At 44.6% G+C, this 21,482-nt stretch overlaps 1 protein-coding gene across 2 annotated transcripts in view; it reads right to left on the bottom strand.

Annotated features, from left to right (window-relative positions):
- The window catches only part of akap6 (A kinase (PRKA) anchor protein 6), a 385,504-nt gene that overhangs the window by 259,073 nt on the left and 104,949 nt on the right, over positions 1–21,482 (bottom strand). For both annotated transcript variants that reach the window (XM_039741461.1, XM_039741462.1), the window contains exon 4: positions 18,382–19,980. In XM_039741461.1, the coding sequence (XP_039597395.1) occupies positions 18,382–19,980 (1,599 nt within the window). The remainder of the gene's footprint in view (positions 1–18,381; positions 19,981–21,482) is intronic.

The raw sequence follows: 21,482 nt of genomic DNA, 5'->3' as shown, positions 1-21,482 counted from the left end.
AAATTATTTATCAATCTTATAAACAGCAACCATTCAAATCTTTAAATCTGTTTACATATCTATTTATTATATAATGCTTTTCCTATCTATCTATCCATCATATAGTGCCCTTCATATCTATCTATCTATGTATTCATCTACTATATACCTCCTTTCATATCTATGTATCTATTATATACTACCTTTCATATCTAACTATCTGTCTGTCTATTGCACCTTTGAAGTCACTACATCAATTTGAACATTTGTGCATTTATCCATTATAGTGTCTTTAATATCTGTAATGTAACACCTTTCATAACTCTACTTTATATAGTACTTTTTATATCTATCTGTAATATACAGTAAAGTCTGGTACATATTTATTTTAAACAGTGCTTTTCGTAGTTATCTTTTATATGGCACCCCTCATAATGTAGATATACCTATACCTATTATATAGTGCCGGTCATTTCTCTAATATAGTGCTCTTCATCTATTTGTCCAGTACGAAGCAAAAATTTAAATCTCTAAATCTATTCAAGTGCCTTCCCTATCTGTCTAGTACACTGTACCTTTCAAATCCTGAAATCTATTCGCATACCTGTGTATTTATGTATTATACTGTCTTTCATATCTGTCATTTACTAGCTGATATCTCCAGTTTATATAACACTTTACACATATTGTCTTGCTCATGCACACAGGGGACAGCTGGAGTGCTGTAGTGACTGTAATTCTACCACCTCACCAGGGGTTGGCGCTGTGTCCTAATGCCTTTCTCTCTTCCCCCAGTCCTTTGCAGACTGGATGATTGACAGCTGTAACACCTGTGATGTCATTTCCAGTATCTACCCATCTAGACCCGCCTTTTCCTGCCAGAGGGACTGAAAGCGAAATCTTTGTCAGTTCGATCTTAAACTTGCGCCTGAAACACCGTCTCCACAATTATTGTGTGTTTTTCTTTTTTTGCTTGTAGAGAAAAGCCAAGCAAAATGACACCTTTTATTGGCTAACTAAAAAGATTACAATATGCAAGCTTTTAGGCCCTTTCTCCTACAATTCAGTTATCCGGGGTTACTGGGCTGGTACCCCAACTCTTTATCGTTGTCATTTCGTTTCTCTTACAATATATGCGAGGGACATTCAAAACGTTTCTGCACTTTTATATTTTCATTGGAAACGGTGAAGTCGGGAGGAGTAGTGATTGGGCATTAAAACATTGGTATGACCCTGGGAAAATGACATCGCAAATGAAGGTGACTATGTAGAAAAGTAATTCTTAATAAATCAAGTTTTTGAACATCCCTCATACATATATATGCTGTCTGTAATATAGTGCCTCTTATATATTTATTTTATGTAATGCTTTTCATAGCTATCTTTTAAATTGCATTCTTGATATCCTTATGCCATCCATCTCTATTTAATATACAGTATTGCTATTCTCATCTATTATAAAATACCCTTTTATAGCTCTAAATATATCTGAATATCTGCCTATTATATAGTGCCTTTCAATCTGCATTTAATGTAGAGCTTTTTATATATATCATATACTGCCATTCATATCTATCTTTCTAATATATAGTGCCTTTCAAGTTGCTAAATCTTTTTGTCTATCTACAAGTTATATGGTACCTTCCATTTATGTTTGGCTTTCTTATATAGCGCCTTTCCCACGTACTTATGCGCCTATCAAAGCAGCCTTAACCAGGCCTTAATGGAGGGTCCTGTGAAGAGGCTTGTTTTTTTCTTGGATGTCTGAGGTCTGTGCCCACTGCTGCCCGGCCGTGCCCCACACTATCAGGCCTCACCGCACCAGCGTGCACCCAGCTTGTGTCCTTCACACTCATACTCCTCACCCTCTTCCTAGGGTCAACGGGACGCCATTCCCAGGGCCACGTCACCCACGTTTCTGGTCTTAGCTTCCTAAGGAGAGCTCTGCTAATCAAATCTTTTCCATCAGGTTTTATTCCACCGAGTGCCATCGGCTGTAGGAACGGCACGGCTGGCGCTGGCACATACGCACACCCACTGGGACGCTGAGCTCACATGAAATCAGTGGCCTGTTTGCCATATGCATATCAGCAGTGGCACGTGGGTGGCGCGGATGGTGGCGCTGGCTGATTCCTGCACTAAAATGCCTCATTTTGACCGGGTTATGTTTAATCGAGCTCATGCTTCAGCACATCGATAAGTGGCTCCCCACTGACTCCCAGTAGTGCTAACTCTGAATTGACCTGGCTGTGTAAAAATAAAAATGGCACAATGTGTAAATAGTCACCGCCAGGCTACTGCCACGCACCATAACAATGGAAAGCAGACAAAGCAACAACAAGACTTGTGGGAAAAAAAGAAACAACTGAAGCCGGTACCATACAGCAGGACGGCAAAAAAGTCCAAAATAATAAACAGCCAGCCATTTACTTACTTACAGTACTAAAGCCCCTCCTAACCACAGACCACCAGCAAGTGACCTCCTGGCCTCTCTGTCCTGCGCCTTGCATTTTCAGTTGGCTGCAAGTCAGGCCCATCTTCATGGTGTCTGCTGCCAGATCCCGGCGCCACAGGTTTCTTGGTTCTTCCTTTCTTCCTTCTGCGTTGGGACCTCCAGGTCAGGGACAGTCTAGTGATGGTGGGAGGCCTTCTAAAAGTGTGTCCAGTCCAACCTCATTTCTCCTTTAAAATCTCCGCTTCTGCAGGCATCTGTTTTCTTCTTTGCCAAAGGTCATTGCTGCTGATGTGGTGGGTGTTGGACCAGCCCTTTTGCAGGGCCCTTCGTAGAAATGTGCGGATGAAGGTCCTAACTGTCATCCTGCAGGCCTCTGTGCCATGAAGAAGGACCGGCGTAACGTTGGTATTGGGTGTGTAGCATAAGCTCCTCGGAACTCCAGATGTTTTTCAGTTGCAGAAATGCTGCCCTAGGCGTGATGATTGTGGGCCTAATCTCAACAAGAAGGGACCACACTGCCCAGGCTTCCCCACCCACTTGCAGTGGTTGGCATTGGTGTTGGTCGTGATGGCCCTGATGACCTTTGTCTTTCCATTTTTAATGTAAAGGCTAGTGTGGGAAGTGCTGGCTGCAAAGTTATTGATCTTATCTTGCATCTCCTGATGCGTCTCCAACAGTTCAAGTCAGGATCATTGAGCTTCTTCCAATGAGCTCACTGGATCTGACTGCACGTCTGACATGTTGATGACTTCATGATAAAGTCGATCATGAAACGATGAGAGTAGGCAGCAATCGCGGGTTGTCCACCATGGATGACTCTGCGTGACAACACAATTCCTGATGATGGTGGTGATGAGTTTTCGAGGCACACCACATCCAAAGGGATTCCCTGTCCACACCGTCAAACGCCTTTTCACAGTCTGATAATTAAACGGACGTAGGGAGGCAAATTCCACTCCATCATCACCTCCATTCTTCTCACTTCTCAGAATTCCACTCCGTCATGCAGTATTTCAGTCCGGTCCGTGACAGAGTTTGTTCTTGTGAAAGCCAAACATCCACCCAGCCAGCCATTGCCTGTACACACTTTGTCTGATTTGTGTAATGGGGCCATAATACGCCATAACGAGTGACACAAGTCAAATCTCAAATGCAAAGGATGCTGGGCCCACAAATCCATGCATTGGGGGTGGCGGTGGTCCCAATTCAAAATTCACACAACAGCATTGCGTCTCTCACTTCCCAGGCTCTAAATATGGTGACTCGCAGGAGATAGCAAGAGGGAATGAGATAACTGGGAGATACATGTGATCAGAAAAACAACCAAAGACAAAACCATAAGCCACTCACCAAACGACCCTCACTCAAAAACCAGGAACTGAGTAGGACAACAGCAAACGGCCAAACGTACGACACATGTAGCAGAGGGTTTTGTCTTTCCACAAATTCACATACCCCCAGAACTACCTTGGGCTGACCTTTCTACCATTAACTAGTGTAGAAGACCTACTTGGGTGGACTGCAAGTCCCAGCAACCCCGGAAGTACTAAAATATTGGGCCGCTTCGGATTTGCGCAGGGGTTGCTACTTCTGTTAAGTGCGTCTGAGTCAGCTGTGGTGGGCCAGGTATGTCAGGACGCTTTACATTCTATGAGCCCAAACCGTAAAATGAAAGATAATCACATGACCCCATTCAGTTAGCCTACCATCTGCTGAAGATGCCGTCTCACCTGCTCCTCATCTGGACAACAGAGACGCTTCTGTTAGGTTCCTTTTCATTGACTTCAGTTCAGCTTTCAACACCACCATCCCTCAGAAGTGGAGTGCAACTTGGTGCTGGACTTCCTGACAGAGGTTTCCCCCCTGACAGTCGGCGCTGGAAACACCATCTGCAGCACCATCATGATGAGGACTGGCGCCCAAGCCAGGGTTGTATAGTCAGCCTACTTCTCTACACTCTGATGGCCCACCGTTACACATACAACTCTAACACCATCATTGAGTTTGCAGATGACACAACGCTGGTGGTGGGTCTCATCCACAAAGGGGATGAGTCTGCTTACAGAATGGAGACACGACAATTGGAGGGCAGGTGCGAGTGTGATAATCCATCTCTTTATGTGGACAACGCGAAAGAGATGATCGTTAGCTTCAGTCAGGCCCGTGCTGTCCACATCCCACTTCACATCGAGGTCTCCGAGGTGGATATGAGCACCAAATTCCTTGGCATTACTTGGTCAACTAGCACCACTGCCATAGCCAGGAAGGTGCAGCAGCATCTCCACTTCCTTCAGTGGCTGAAGAAGCCGAGACTACCTCTACCCATTCTCACCACGTTCTACGGGGGCCAACATCAAGAACGTCCCGACAAGCTGCATCACTGTCTGGTTTGGGAACTGCAGTGTCTCTCCAGCGCGTTCCCATAAAGCCTGCATCTCAAACTCTCTTATTTCAAGGCTTTTTGTCTACCACCAATGGCAGACAGGGCTCCCTATTACCCTGGGGCAGATCCACCATCAAGGCATTCTGGGTATGTGCCCAGGGGACCTTGACAACAAGGGGACTTTTTGTTGGGTGCAAGGCCCATTTTCAATGTAATGACTGAGTGCCCATGTGCCAGAATCACCAAGTGGGATCCCAAATCCCCCTACCTTGGCAAAGCAATCAAGTATCCGAGCACCAACAGCTAAAGAGGTAATTACCATGTGCAAGAAACAACTAGGTATCCACATGCTGCATTTTTTAAACTACGATACTTCCTGCCATTGAAGGCGACTCTCAGGGTGTCTTCTACACCTCTACCTCTCCTCATGTCTCCCAGCCTTTCTTTCCCAGCAGTTCCCCTGTTAATCGTGTCACCAAGGCCAAACTGACCAATCAGATTGCTCGAAGGGTCCAGACACACACACACACACACACACACACATACACACACACACATAGAAAGCACTATTTTATTAGATTATATAGACATATATGTATCTATACACTGTCACATGTGTACATGGGAGGCAGCTAAAGGGCTCAAAAGAAGGCAATTCCCGATCAGACCAGGGGGTGGCAGAGTGCATTAATCCTTTCTCTCATCTCCCCGCAGACCAAATGTGGGAAATTTTGCCTGGCTCCGCCCCAGATGACATCACTTCTGGTTCAGCCCCCCAAGAAGTCGCAGCCCGATGAGCTCATTTCCGGTTCCAGTCCCAAGATCCCTCCTCTTCCTGCCGTCCAACAATATATCCGCCGTGCTTCCTAACCTGTGCAGTTCTGTTTTGGACTCTTGTCTGTAAAGACCGTTTTCTCAATATTTTTTCACATTTAAAACCAAGTATACGGGAGGCTTCCCCAAACCTCTTTGTGCATCAAGGCTTGATTATTAACCACGACACACACACACACACACACTGCATTCTGTTTATATACATTCATCTGTTGTATTCTAGGAATACTTGTGTGTATGTGTCTGTTGGTATTTTATTATTTGCATTGTTCTCAGGGGAGAAGCAAGTAAGAACTTCCTTGAACTGTGCATACATGACAATAAACTTGAACTTGGAAGAAGACACTTTGTTATTAGGCTACAGTCCCTCTGGTGGCACCCGATTCCACTCGACCTCTGATCTTCAAACGTATTTAATGTAACAAGAACTCCTAACTGATCCTGGCACGTCTGCTGCTCGCTGCCATAATAGGCAGCCTTCAGTTTTATTCTTACAGAGTGAGCTGATGCTGCCATCTAGTGGTTAAGGTAAATAAAGTCGGCAGCTTCCCAGTGATATCTATTACTCTCCTCTCAGTAAGGTCCTGACAGAGAATTTATGTTTTCCAGTCAGTAATGTGGGCTTCCCTCTCCTTTCCTTTGTCTGGTGCCAGTTTTGCTCTAATGCCAATTGTACAATGTGGTCGGCTGCACAGTTTATCAGGCAAATACAAAAGTACTTATTTATCTCAATGTGTGATGCATGTAAAAAAAATCAGGAGTGGTCTCCCCTTGACTTTCTCGAATACTCAGATATGAGGATGGATGTTTGAAGAGTAAACCGCAAGGGAATCATTATATTGTTATATTATGTATATTAAAGAACCATCAATAATAAATCAAATCAAATTAATAATATAATGAACAATTGTTAGAAAAGTAAAATTGAATAAATGTGACTCAGCAGCTGCATGAATAAAACATTTTCAAACAATTCTCGTAAATTACCACTTTCAGTAAGCGGAAGTGGGTGAAAAGCTGTCTTTAGTGATGTGTGTCATGTAATACTTCATTTACGTAAAGCCAAAACATTCTCTAATATGTATGTATTACCATTTGAAGGTCAAAGCGGAAAATTGAGATTATCTCAAAAAAATTTTGTTGAAAAATTGCAAAGCAACAAAAAATGTTTAGAATGTGGTGCTTTACCATAACATGATGTGAAAGGATCACATTTTTTAATATTTTTAGGGAAACGTTTCATGTAATGTACCACTTCCGGTTAGCGGAGATAGCTAAAAACGTGATAGAAATCTACGTCTTGTACCTCATACTTGTATGCAAAGTTTAGTTGACCGAAGTGTAAGCAAACTCAATCAAAATCAAATTCATCAAAATCACGAAATGAAATTTTTGGACGATTCCAATACTTTCCCTATACTTTGTATACAAGAAAGTAAAAACTGTTATTTGCATTATAAAAACTTGTAATGAAGACACAGACTATGAATTTTAATATTTCTTACCAATATAGGAAAGATGTCATATACTGCATGTTACATGTTGCCTATTATCTTTATTTTTAATAATTCTAGTGTGCATTTGTTTATTACAATATGTATGCATGTATTTACTTCATTATTGAAAGGCACTATATAATAGATAGATAGATAGATAGATAGATAGATAGATAGATAGATAGATAGATAGATAGATAGATGAAAGGCACTATATGATAGATAGATAGATAGATAGATAGATAGATAGATAGATAGATAGATAGATAGATAGATAGATAGATGGATGGATGGATGACAGGCACTATATGATAGATAGATAGATAGATAGATAGATAGATAGATAGATAGATAGATAGATAGATAGATAGATAGATAGATGAAAGGCACTATATAATAGATAGATAGATAGATAGATAGATAGATAGATAGATAGATAGATAGATAGATAGATAGATAGAAGGCACTATATAATAGATAGATAGATAGATAGATAGATAGATAGATAGATAGATAGATAAACAGGCTAGCTCCCCAGCCAAGATGGACCCCGCAGGGACACTAAGGCGAGGGATGTTCATGAAGGACCAAGTACAACTCCCACCGCTGGTGAGAAGGCGGGTGTGGAGAAGCACCGTGATAGCTGCCAGGCTGAGATTAAATGGAACTCTCTTTCCTGGCTGGGAGGCTAACGTCATGGATGGATGAACTCGAGGAACCAGGATGCTTGCTGGTCCTCTTTCCGGTCAGAGTGACCGAAGTTTCAGTAAGTAGCCCCGTGCACGACTGCTTATTGATAATACTGTAAAAATGTTCTGCCCAATCGCTAAGGGGCAGCATGCCTGCTGGTGAGCCCCAGTATGGATGTCAACAGAGCACCCTGGGAGTTGTAGTTCAATAGGGTTGCCCTGTTGGGTTCCATTTTAGATTTCTGTGATTAACTAGGTTATTAAAATGCAAGTAAACATGTTAATTAGAATAGAACAGAAAATCTGAGCATGAAGAAAGGAATTATTTCAAAAGCCAGACACTAATACATTAGAGACAAGGACAGTGTGAATAGCAAGTGTGTGAAATCCCATTTCAAGGTAACACCTTCCTCTTGTGGTTCCTGACATCACACCTCACACTGGACCGCATTTGGTATTGCAGCTAAGAACAAAGTGTAAAGATGACGTCACACGCTAGTTTTTAAGACTTTTTTGTCATTTCTGTTCCTGGCAGTCACTTGCTTTTGTGAGAACTGCAACTTCTGTGATCATTCTGTAAGGAGCACAGTGAACTGCAGTCGGGACACACGCGATTTGGCCGAGTGCCTCCTTAACGCACCCTTCACTCTGTGGAGTCCACGGCATTGAGGACAGCCCGCCACATGGGCAGCTCCTTGGTGTCTCGTATCCTTGCACATGAACCGTATTGATTGGATTTATTTTTTTTTATGTCCACCTTTAAATTTCACAGCCACAGACGATCCCAGATCAATAGATTTGCTTTAATGTGACCGTGCACAACCCAGCCTTTGTGCAGAACTGCTAAGGGTGGAAAGGTCAGGCATTTGGTTATAAACAGCGTTTGACCTTTCAAGTCGTAAAGAGCCACTGGAGTTTTTGTTACTGGGAGCACATTTCATCAATCAGCAGCGGGCAGCAACAAGCAAACCTCTGTGGTCTGATCTACTGAAGCCGTGTTTGTATAAACCCATCAATGTGATTTACATGGGCATCGTAATTTACAACCTGAGAAGTCGAGTCGAGTGACCGGCCTGAGAATACACGAGTACGATTGTGTGGAGTGTCACAAGACGAGCTGCGAGACCACCGGGTGAGCACTGCAGGAAATGGAATGGTGATGGCCTTCAGTCGGTCAGTCTTTGCCATAGAAGACACGATGCACAGTGAAGATTGGTAGCCCAAACAATGAAATGTGATAACGATGGGAACGTACGTACAATGAGGAATCTCCAAAGAAACAACGGACATGGTAGAGTCGGTCTAAAGCTAGGAATGAAGTTCTGGGGGAGTAGGGGTAAGAAAGGACTCAAAAATCTGCGATGAATTGGATGAAAACCATCATAAAATAGATTTCTGTAGGGGTTCAAACCATCGATCCACCCATTTGGAAAATTTCGATAAATCCCAAACTCAATTGCAAAAAACGAAACTCACTTAAAAGGGGTTTGTTTTGGGGGGAGGGAGGTTTATGGTTCCTTTGAAATTAAAGGGCAGACTCCCCTGTCAGGGAAGTGCTCACTGGTTGCATTGCTGATGTGCCAGAACTTCTCCCAGCTCCGGGTTAAAAAGATGTGCTCGAGCTTCCCCAGGTGAGTCGAAGTCAGACAAAGCTGACATGGGAGGAGTGGAGGAGAAGAGAGAAGGAGAAGAAGGAGCTGCAGAGTGTTTGAAGGGAGAAGAAGCCGAAAAGTGAAAAGTGACTTTTGTTAATAAAACATACTGCGCTTTACTTGAACCCAGAACTGTGTTAGTGCAGTTGTGTCTGGGGTTTGGAGCCCACTGACGCCCCCTACAGTCCACACCAGGCAGCAACAGACAATTAAAGGGGCGTAAAGGACACAAATTTGAGCCACACTCTATTAGCTACTGGCTATCCCCTGCGGCTGTGCCCGCGTAGCAGTGAAACAGGACAAACTTTAAAAATCAATAAAAACGTAATAATTAGCATTGAGAATAATTTATATTGATAGCTTTCGTATCCGAGGGATTCTTCCTATACAATATTTTTGGTTTTGCTGTCAGAGATGAGAATGTTGGCAAGGTATCTCTGGCCAAGTGGAAGGTGGGTACACTCTTAACGTCAAATGTTGGCACTGTATCTGACCGTGTTCAGCTCTGACGGGAGAGCGTCCCCCGTGTGGGGAGTAAGAGCATGTAGCTGTGATATCTATGCCAATCAGCAGGTACCCACTAAAACACACGTAGCTCTGATCTCTCTCTCTCTCCTAAAAACGTCAAATGTTACTCCTTAACAATCTGTAGATGATAATGTCTGCTGAACAAACAGGTATGGCTAGCTAAGCGGAGGCAAGGTGCGCTCCAACACGTGGCGACAGGTAGACCGACTCGAACGGAGGCTGGCGCGTGAGTGACGAAGGCCCTGCCCAGCTCTCCACTCCTGAGGTCCCGCCTCCCCCTCCCCTCGGCCCGCAGCCCGTTTCTTGGATTCGCACGAATAAGTCGGTGCCGTAACCGAACTCTGATACTGATGAGATGAGAACGCAAAATCAACCAGAACATTCAAGTAAATTATAGAAAAACACCTGATCTAAATCCATGAAGTAGTTCTCTCGTGAAAAGCGGACAGACAGACAGATGTTGGATTTTACATATATGAGGAGATGATTAAAATGGCTCATTCACAATTATGCCATAATGAAAAACAGCAATTTAAAAAAATACTAATCATTTAATTCCTTTCATAATGTGTGTTGTGTTCACAACCCTTTATGAAATGTGCTGTTAATAAAATGAAAAACGCACGGCCTAATGCTTTGAGGATGAATTTCCACCAACCGAACCTGTGTTGGGTTACACTCAATTGTGTGTTTAAATTTCATTGCCGGTGCCTTTGTGATACCGTAATCTGCCACAGGATGGTGCTGAAACTCTGTTTTCTTTTCTTCCACCGGTTTGTAAATGTTAAGACTTGTGGATTTTTATATTCTGCGAGTCTCTTTGACTTTCATATTATGTCGTTTCAACTATCAAATTAAGAAGGACCTCAGTTACATTTCACCTTTAGATCCCTCACAAAATTAAACTCCCTCTTCCCCTGCATTGGCAAAAGAGAAGACACCACTTCACTTGTGAGAAGTGTGAAAGAAGCTGATTGCGATCAAGTTCAGAGCCTAAAAGGGAGAGGATCTCGCATCGGGTCAGAGCCCACAGGGTTTGCAGTTATTTGAGCTGCAGTCACCTGATGGGAATGAAAAGACTCAAAGCAGCCCCAGCCATAGATGTAGTGGATTGAGAAAGTACGAGCCATGCCACCTGCACTTCAGAAGAGGTCATCCACCTGAAGGTTCAGGCCCGGCCAGTACTGGGATGGGAGACCATCTAAGGAAAGCTTGTGTTGCTGCTGGAAGATTTGTTAGTAAGATCAGCAGGGGGCGCTTACCCTGTGGTCTGAATGTGGAACCCAATGCCCCAATGCGTTCGGGGGTGATGGGGGACGGGACACTATGCTATAAAAATGGCGCCGTCCTTCAGGATAACACATAAAACCGAGTCTGTAGTCATTAAAGATCCCTGGGCATCCTTCATAAAGAGTAGGGGTTTTCCCAATATCCTGGCTAAATTGCCCACCAGTGCCTCATTTATTCTGGCCCCCCGTCTCTAATTGTCTCTCTCTTTCTCACCATTTCACCACCTAATAGCTCATGTGTGGTAAGTGTACTGGCACAAAAATGGCTGCCATTGCATCATTCAAGTGGGTGCTACACATTGGTGGTGGTCGAGGTGGATCCCCACTCACCAAAGCCCTTTGAGTAGCGAGAAAAGCACCATATACAGGTGCCGGTCATAAAATGAGAATATCATGACAAAGTTGATTTATTTCAGTAATTCCATTCAAAAAGTGAAACTTGTATATTAGATTCATTCATTACACACAGACTGATGTATTTCAAATGTTTATTTCTTTTAATTTTGATGATTATAACTGACAACTAATGAAAGTCCCAAATTCAGTATCTCGGAAAATTAGAATATCAATTAAGACCAATGCAAAAAAATGATTTTTAGAAATGTTGGCCAACCGAAAGGTATGAACATGAACAGTATGAGCAGGTACAGCACTCAATATTTAGTTGGGGCTCCTTTGGCCTGGATTACTGCAGCAATGCGGCGTGGCATGGAGTCGATCAGTCTGTGGCACTGCTCAGGTGGTATGAGAGCCCATGTTGCTCTGATAGTGGCCTTCAGCTCTTCTGGATTGTTGGCTCTGGTGTATTGCATCTTCCTCTTCACAACACCCCATAGATTTTCTATGGGGTTAAGGTCAGGCGAGTTTGCTGGCCAATCAAGAACAGGGATACCATGGTCCTTAAACCAGGTACTGGTAGTTTTGGCACTGTGTGCAGGTGCCAGGTCCTGTTGGAAAATGAAATCTGCATCTCCATAAAGTTTGTCAGCAGCAGCAGGAAGCATGAAATGCTCTAAAACTTCCTGGTAGACGGCTGCGTTGACCTTGGACCTCAGAAAACACAATGGACCAACACCAGCAGATGACATGGCACCCCAAACCATCACTGACTGTGGAAACTTTACACTGGACCTCAACGTGGATTCTGTGCCTCTCCTCTCTTCCTCCAGACTCTGGGACCTTGATTTCCAAAGGAAATGCAAAATTTACTTTCATCAGAGAACATAAATTTGGACCACTCAGCAGCAGTCCAGGCGAGACACTTCTGACGCTGTCTCTTGTTCGAGAGTGGCTTGACACAAGGAATGCGACAGCTGAAGCCCATGTCTTGCATACGTCTGTACCTGGTGGTTCTTGAAGCTCTGACTCCAGCTGCAGTCCACTCTTTGTGAATCTCCCCCACAGTTTTGTTTCACAATCCTCTCCAGGGTACCAGCGGTTATCCCTATTGCTTGTACACTTTTTTCTACCACATCTTGTCCTTCCCTTCGCCTCTCTATTAATGTGCTTGGACACAGAGCTCTGTGAACAGCCAGCCTCTTTAGCAATGACCTTTTGTGTCTTGCCCTCCTTGTGCAAGGTGTCAATGGTCGTCTTTTGGACAACTGTCAAGTCAGCAGTCTTCCCCATGATTGTGTAGCCTACAGAACTCGACTGAGAGACCATTTAAGAGTTCATTAGCTGATTAGAGTGTGGCACCGGGTGTCTTCAATATTGAACCTTCTCACAATATTCTAATTTTCTGAGATACTGATTTGGGACTTTCATTAGTTGTCAGTTATAATCATCAAAATTAAAAGAAATAAACATTTGAAATACATCAGTCTGTGTGTAATGAATGAATCTAATATGCAAGTTTCACTTTTTGAATGGAATTACTGAAATAAATCAACTTTGTCATGATATTCTCATTTTATGACCGGCACCATATAAATGTAAAGAATTATTATTATTCCAACCCCCTCAGTTTCTGCACACTTTACTGTGCTGCAGATTTCATCTTATATAGATAACGTTTGCCATTTTTGCCCATGAATCCCCACTCAATAACATGAAAACAGGTTTTCAGAACGGTCTTCAAAGTTATTAATATCCAAAACTGAAATCTCTCACCAGGGCTGTCTTAACAGCATCATAGGCCCCTGGGCAAAGTAGAGCACTGATAGCAAAACAGAAACATACACAGACATCAGAAAAAAACTTCACTCGTGGTGCCCCCGGGCAACTGCTCAGCATGCCCATGTGTTAAGCCGGCCCTGTCTCTCATTCCTAGAAGTATTCCGACCTTTTGCTTGGGCAAAGAGATGTTTCTAGAACTTGACTGGTGTCAACCTGTGGCAAACTGAATTGACTGGACATCATTTAGAAAGGGAGGCCGGCTCCTGTCCCACGATTCAAAGTGTGTGCCAGGATATGGCCAAGGAACTCTCTGCAGACCACCGTGATCAAATTGTGGTGGGGTGTAGATCAGGGCACAGGAATAAAACCAGAATAAGACCAAGAGCCTCATGGTCACCCTAACAGAGCTAAAGAAGTCCTCTGATGAGATGGGAGAAAATGTCAGAAGGACAACAATCTCAAGAGCACTCCATTAATCGGGTGTCTATTGTGGAGGGGTCAGATGGAAGCCACTCGAGTCAACAACATTTAACAAAATGAAGAGATTCTCTGGTTTGATGAGACAAAACTCTCTTTGCAGAACTCCAAGCACTGCATCTGGCAAAGACCGGGAACTGCTCATCAGCTGTCTAATCCCATCCTGATGAAGAAGTGCAGTGGTGGCAGCATCATGCTATGGGGGCGCTGAGACAGGGAGACTGGGTGTTTAGACTCAATGGAAGGAGGAATGCAGCTAAACACAGAGAAGTCCTAGAAGAACGCCTGCTCCAGAGTGGACGCCCCCTCAGACTTGGGCAACAGTTCAATGATCTGAAGCAGACAGCCAAGACAACGCTGGAGTGGCTTCAAGACAAGTCTCCGAGTGTCCTCGAGTATCTCAGACTTAAACTCTATTGAACATCTGGGGAGAGAGACCCCAAGATGGCAGTCCACGGATGCTTCCCCCATTCATTCTAATGGAGTTTGAGTGGATCTGTTAGGAGGAATGGGATAAATGGCCCAAATCCAGGTGTGCAAAGTATAACAAGGCGCTATATAGGCACCTGACCCGACACAGACTCACACCCGGAGGCATTTATAAAACAAAAGAACTTTTTATTTTCTTCACCTGTGGGGCACGTCATCCCCGTGACCCCCACAGGCACAACACATTCCCCAGTACACAAATAAACACACAAACACACTCTTCCTTGGCTCCACCACTCCTCCTCTAAGCTTCGTCCTCCACCTCACAACTCTGGCCATTGAGTGATGGGGTTGCTGGGCCCTTCTATAGTTCACCCGGTGTGGCGAATACGCTGCCCATACGGGCTCAGGAGTCCCAGCTGCAGCACCCCTTGGTGGCTCCTGCAGGACCCAACAGGGCTGCACCCATGGAGCCCTGTGGGAGATCGAGGCACCGCTCCAACCCAGGGGGGCGGCCATCTAGCATGCAGGGGAAGGCATTGCACAGTCCAGGGCTGCTCCCCCTGAATATACAGTGAAGGGGCGTCCCAGCCAGGCATGGACCCCAGCCGTCTGCCACAAAAGCTTGATGAAACTTAAAGCAGGAATGGCTGCCAGAGGGGCTTCAACAAAGTACTGAATGAAGGATCCGTACCCTTCTAGAGATTTCAGTTCTTTTTTTTTTTTTTAAATTTGCAAACCTTTCTGGTCACATGCTTCCACTTTGCCAGGATGTGTTATTGAGTGCAGATGGATGGGCAAAAATGGCAATTTGATATAAGTGACACCCTGCCCAGGATTTACTGAGCCTTGTGCACTCTGCCTGCTGGGATTGGCAAATTGCTATACAGTTGTGCTTGAAAGTTTGTGAACCCTTTAGAATTTTCTATGTTTCTACATAAATATGACCTAAAACATCATCCGATTTTCACTCAAGTCCTAAGAGTAGATAAAGAGAAACCAGTGAAACAAATGAGACAAAAATATTATACTTGATCATTGATTTATTAAGGAAAATGATCGAATATTACATATTTGTGAGTGGCAAAAGTATTGTGAACCTTTGCTTTCAGTATCTGGTGTGACCCCCCTTACTAAACGTTTCTGGTAACTTCTGATCATTCCTGCACACCGACTTGGAGGAATTTTCGCCCATTCCTCCGAAACAGAACAGCTTCAACTCTGGGATGTTGGTGGGTTTCCTCACATGAACTGCTCGCTTCAGGTCCTTCCACAACATTTCGATTGGATTAAGGTCAGGACTTTGACTTGGCCATTCCAGAACATTCACTTTCTTCTTCTTTAACCATTCTTTGGTAGAACGACTTGTGTGCTGAGGGTCGTTGTCTTGCTGCATGACCCACCTTCTCTTGAGATTCACTTCATGGACAGATGTCCTGACATTTTCCTTTAGAATTCTCTAATATAATTCAGAATTCATTGTTCCATCAATGAAGACAAGCCCTCCTGGCCCAGATGCAGTAAAACAGGCCCACACCATGATACTACCACCACCATGTTTCACAGATGGGATGAGGTTCTTGTGCTGGAATGCAGTGTTTTCCTTTCTCCAAACATAACACTTTTCATTTAATCCAAAAAGTTCTATTTTGGTCTCCTCCGTCCACCAAACATTCTTCCAATAGCCCTCTGGTTTGTCCACGTGATCTTTAGCAAACTGCAGACGAGCAGCAACCCTGCCATGCACACCATTGTTGTTCAGTGTTCTCCTGATGGTGGACTCATGAACATGAACATTAGCCAATGTGAGAGAGGCCTTCAGTTGGGGTCCTTTGTGACCTCGCCGACTATTACACGTGTGCCTTGCTCTTGGAGTGATCTTTGTTGGTCGACCACTCCTGGGGAGGGTAACAATGGTCTTGAATTTCCTCCATTTGTACACAATCTGTCTGACTGTGGATTGGTGGAGTCCAAACTCTTTACAGATGGTTTTGTAACCTTTTCCAGCCTGATGAGCATCAACAGCTCTTTTTGTGAGGTCCTCAGAAATCTCCTTTGTTCGTGCCATGATACACTTCCACAAACGTGTGTTGTGAAGAGCAAACTTTGATAGATCTTGTTCTTTAAATAACGCAGGGTGCCCACTCACACCTAATTGGCATCCCATTGACTGAAAACACCTGACACCTCACCTTCAAACTAACGAACATACTTTTGCCACTCACAAATATGTAACAGTCAATCATTTTCCTCAATAAATAAATGATCAAGTATAATATTTTTGTCTCACTTGTTTAACTGGTTTCTCTTTATCTACTTTTGGGAGTGAAAATCTGATGATGTTTTAGTTTATATTTATGCAGAAATATAGAAAATTCTAAAGGGTTCACAAACTCTCAAGCAGAACTGTAGGTGGCCCCCTGCCCACACTTTGCTCCTGCCTTGTGCCCTCTGCCAGCTGGGATAGGCTTCAGTGCCACCATGGCCCTGGTCTGGAATAAGCGGGTTAGAAAATGACATGATATAAGTGGGCTCAATAATGGACGAAAAGAAGTAATGAAGTTGCAATGGCTGCGAGAGGGGCTTCAACATAGTCTGAATACTTCTATGAAGGAGAGATTTCAGTTTTTGATTTTTAATAAATTTGGAAGTCGTTCTGAAAATATGCCGTCATTAAGGGTTATTGAGTGTAGGCTGATGGGCAAAAACAGTAAACTTCATATGAAAATGTGCGATAGAAATCCCAATCAATCTAATCTGCTGTACCCGCACATCACCGTAGTCACGACTTGACCCGATGAAGCCACCAAGGCCACACACTGCCACACCATGTACTTGTACGCATTCTTTTCAATATTTGCAAGTCGATTCTCTTGGCCGCCCAATGGCCTTCCACTTCTGCCCACTCATTCCTATCTCTACCCTCGGGATTGGCGCATTTCTGCACTTCCTTCAAAGCTTCCTTTAATCTCCCAGTTGCAGTCGATACTTCACAGCCAACAGTGACTGCAGGATCAAAGCCGAGTGTGCACCCGGTGAATGCTTCATTCATCTTTAATAAAGCCTTTTGCGTCTATTGACACACAATCAGAGCTAATGCCGCCCTAATTGAACGCTCATTAAAGACTTATTAGCCGTGATTGCGGTTGAATTAATGTCAGCAGTTGTCATTTCTGTCCAGCACTATCCTGGAAATCTTTTTTTTTCTTAAGATGAAAGAACCTAAAACTATCAGGCACTTCAGCACTGCCCCCTGATGGACACCACTTCTAAGGTCACTAATTCTGAATCGGCTCCTCTCAGCACAGGGCCACTGCAGGTTTACTCATCATCAGTATATGAGGACTTAATAAGCATGGGGCGCGACACCAAAACACACACAGTGCATGCTACACTACAGAACATTGGACAATAAATAAATAAATAATAGTGTAGGGGTGGCACGGTGGCGCAGTGTGTAGCGCTGCTGCCTCGCAGTTAGGAGACTTGGGTTCGCTTCGCGGGTCCTCCCTGCATGGAGTTTGCATGTTCTCCCCGTGTCTGCGTGGGTTTCCTCCCACAGTCCAAAGACATGCAGGTTAGGTGGATTGGCGATTCTAAATTGTCCCTAGTGTGTCCTTGGTGTGTGTTTGTGTGTGCGCCCTGCAGCAGGCTGGCGTCTTGTCCATGGTTAATTTCCTGCCTTGCACTCTGTGTTAGCTGGGATTGGCTCAGGCAGACCACCGTGACCCTGTAGTTAGGATATAGCGGGTTGGATAATGGATGGATGGGCAATAATATAATGCTGGTCCCAGGAGCAGACCACCCAGGTTTGGATATGTATGTAATTGTAAGGTCACACTTACCTCTCATTGTTTTCTTATTTCATATTGATTAAAACAAATGTGAAAATGGCTGCCCTTACCAAAGGGCCGCCTGAGGCGATTGCCTCGTTCCCTCACCCCACACGCCTTCCTTGCATACACGCATCACCCCACATCTTGCCGTTTTATTTCTAACCTCTGGTATGGCACTTTATCAAAGCATTCAAGCATTCAGGCCGAGCTCCTTACCTCCATCTTTTCCCAAATGGCCTCGTAATTGTCCTGGTGGCGAATGTCTTCAAGCAGCTGTTGAATGAGAGCCGATTTGCTGAGGTTGGGGTCGTCGGCATTGCGGGAGGTGGGCACGCTCCACTCCTCCCGCTGTTTGGTGCATTTTTCCGGTAAATGGAGCAGCTCTTCTTCCGACAGAAGATCACTCAGAGTCCCGGACTCGAGACTCTCATCCAAAGAGGGCGCAATGTCGCTGGAAGACGTAGGAGAAATCATCCCTGTGGTCAGTTCCCTGCCGTGTCTCCGACTGGGCTGGAAGAGAGGGTAGGTCTCACAGTCCGAGTTCACTTCCGACAATTCCCAGTCGTCAATGTCCTGGAAGATCTCCTCTCGGGGATTCTGAGGTACGACTTTTGCAAGGTTTTCCAGTTTTAGAGCTAGCAGTTCTGTTTTCTTCAGTTGTGACGGCAGGGACAAATACTCGTCAGAACCATACCACGTGTCACGGTTTCCGCGGCTCTCGATGTTTTTCGGTGACGCCGAGTCCTTGTCTTTTGCTGGGACAGTTGAAACCGGTAAATGCTGTGACTCTGTACGGCAAAATGGTGCTGCTGATTCTTTCCCTGATGGGATATCATTGTCTTTACTCTGAGCAGAAGTCTTTGGAAGAGTGGCTCGGGCTTTCTCTTCTCGACCACTTAGCATTTCCTGCCCATGATTGGAAATTCTTGGACTGTTGTCATGTTGAGGAAGGTCGAGAACTTTCTTTTCCTCGGTGAGTTCACTTTTTCGATTTCTCTCCAAAGAGTTTCTTTGGGTGCCCAGTGGCTGCATGTCCTTCTGCTCTTCGATTTTATTGAGACACTCGTAGGACTGGCTTATGGCCGAAGGGGGATTGCTGGGGTAGACCGACTTCAGTTCCAGCCAGAAGTTGGACCTGTCGGGCGGGTCAAGCAGAGAAGGGCTACTTCTGCTTACCTCTGCTCTGCACAAAAGAGAAGATGGCTGAATTTTGTTGAGGATGGACTCAATGTCATCTCTGGACATGCCTTTGAAATACATAGCCTTCTTTGGTTGTGACGGTCGGGTCGGCGACACTTCATTGTCATTAAAGCAGTCTCTGCTGGTCCTCTTGGACAGGAGGCTTTCACAACATGACTGATGGCGGCTTTTCATGGATTGATCGGAGTGGGGAGGTGACCCTGAATGCGTGATAGAGGCACTATCCACAAGCCCGGCGTTTTGTCCTACATCGGGCGGAGAGACGCTGATTGACTGATTTTCATTGGTCGCCACCTGGGTTTTAGAAGAGATGGGCAAAGAGACGTCCTGTTGGGTGACATTTTCTTGCACAGGGGACGTGCACTCAGCTGTTACCGTTAACAAGCCCATACTCTCGGTAATATCCGGAAAGTCAGGGTAACAGCAGACCTTGTGGGATTTGGGATTCACTTGGCTGGAGGTCATCGCGTCTACCTCGGTGGGCAGGTCTTCACTTGGGCTGTAATCGCTCAGCTCATACGCAGTGATTCCGCAATCCAGTGAGAAATAGTCCTGGCTGCACTTGATGGTCAGTTGGCCCGAGTCGTCCACCTCAGTTAAAGAGTCGAGACGAGCCTGCAAAATAAAAATAAAACAAAGCAAGTGTGAAGGAGACGTCTACTTGAGTATATGTGTGAAGAAGTCCTCACCAGAGCCGAAACAAAGGAGTCCCCCATTCTGGATTACCCAACCAGATCACTGATGTTTACAGGACATTCCTTTCATTCATCCATTTTCTCATCCTGCTTTTTTTCCGCCATAGTACCCACAAACAGTTCCATCAGCAATTGATGTAAAGAGGAGGACCAGCCCTGTAGGGGGCACCATTCTACATTAGATCTGACTCCTGCTAGAGCACTATGGAGATGTCAAGCAACCTAAAAGTATGCGGCATCATGAGGTGGCAATGCCACATGCTATAACCCCAAGCTGCCCGATCTGACATGCAAATTACTCGACTTGACTTAACCCTTTTGGCCCCAACATCCCATTACGAGTACAAATATATGCAGCCGTTTCTGTAAAGCACAGATACATTTGCAGCCGTTGGAACCGGGCATGCTACTATTAGTGCGGACAGGAGAGACTGGAATACAGTCCGCGAAACACGGAAGTGAAAATGGACGCCTCCGGACTGTGCGCACCACTTTCAATTTTATTTCCTCAGGAAGACTGAAGTATTGGACAGCTATTGTATAATAATAATGATGATGATTTTTTTGTTATTTGTTTCATTTTTGAGCTTCCTATAAACCCCAAAGGTAGAATGTCTCACAAAATAATTTTTTCCCATAAAAACAGAAAATCCAGGGCCAAAAGGGTTAAGATTATATTTTGTAGACGTTTGCAAGATATGGTTATCTGCTTGTAGGATATCAAAACGGCCATGAGACAAAGTTAAGATAACCAGAACACAAAGCCCATCAACTGTGACTGATAAAACACATTTCATCTCGCAGAATTGGAATAAATTGGTTTGAGAAATGGAAGGCTGACTGGGCATCTCCAGTTCACACCAAATCACCAGTAACCTGATGGAGGTAAGGCTCGAGTGCCACAGTTTTGTCCATGGCCTGGCCTATGCATTTACCCACAATAAACCCAGAGACACCGTCCCATAACAGTTGCGAGACCAGATGGAGTTTGTCCTCGAGTCCTTAAGGAGTGTGCCGAACACCTCTGTGGTGTCCCCTGCCACCGGGCCAGTCTGTCACTAAGGCTCCAGAAAGTGCTGCAGCTGCGTAAAACATGCTGGTGTTACAAGGTGGGCGGCTTTTCACTTCATGACTACAGACCAGTGGCCTTTATGTGAAGACCTTCAAAAAACTGACCCTGTTAGTCCTCTGGTAAAAGACCACTTGGGAGTTCTAAAGTTTGGCCTATTGGACACACACTGGATTGGAAGATACAATTATCTATCTACTCCACCAGGCTGGACAAAGCAGGTGGCATGGTGAGTATGATATTTTTTGATTTCTCTAGTAGCTTTAAAACCATCCAACCTTCCCTGTTAAGGGGTCACCTCAGGGATATGCAGGTGGATGAGCTTGTGGTGTGCCAGGTAATGGACCATCTAA

The sequence above is a fragment of the Polypterus senegalus genome, chromosome 18, assembly GCF_016835505.1.
Source record: "Polypterus senegalus isolate Bchr_013 chromosome 18, ASM1683550v1, whole genome shotgun sequence".
Classification (NCBI taxonomy): domain Eukaryota; kingdom Metazoa; phylum Chordata; class Cladistia; order Polypteriformes; family Polypteridae; genus Polypterus; species Polypterus senegalus.
This window is presented reverse-complemented; position numbering and strand designations above follow the sequence as displayed.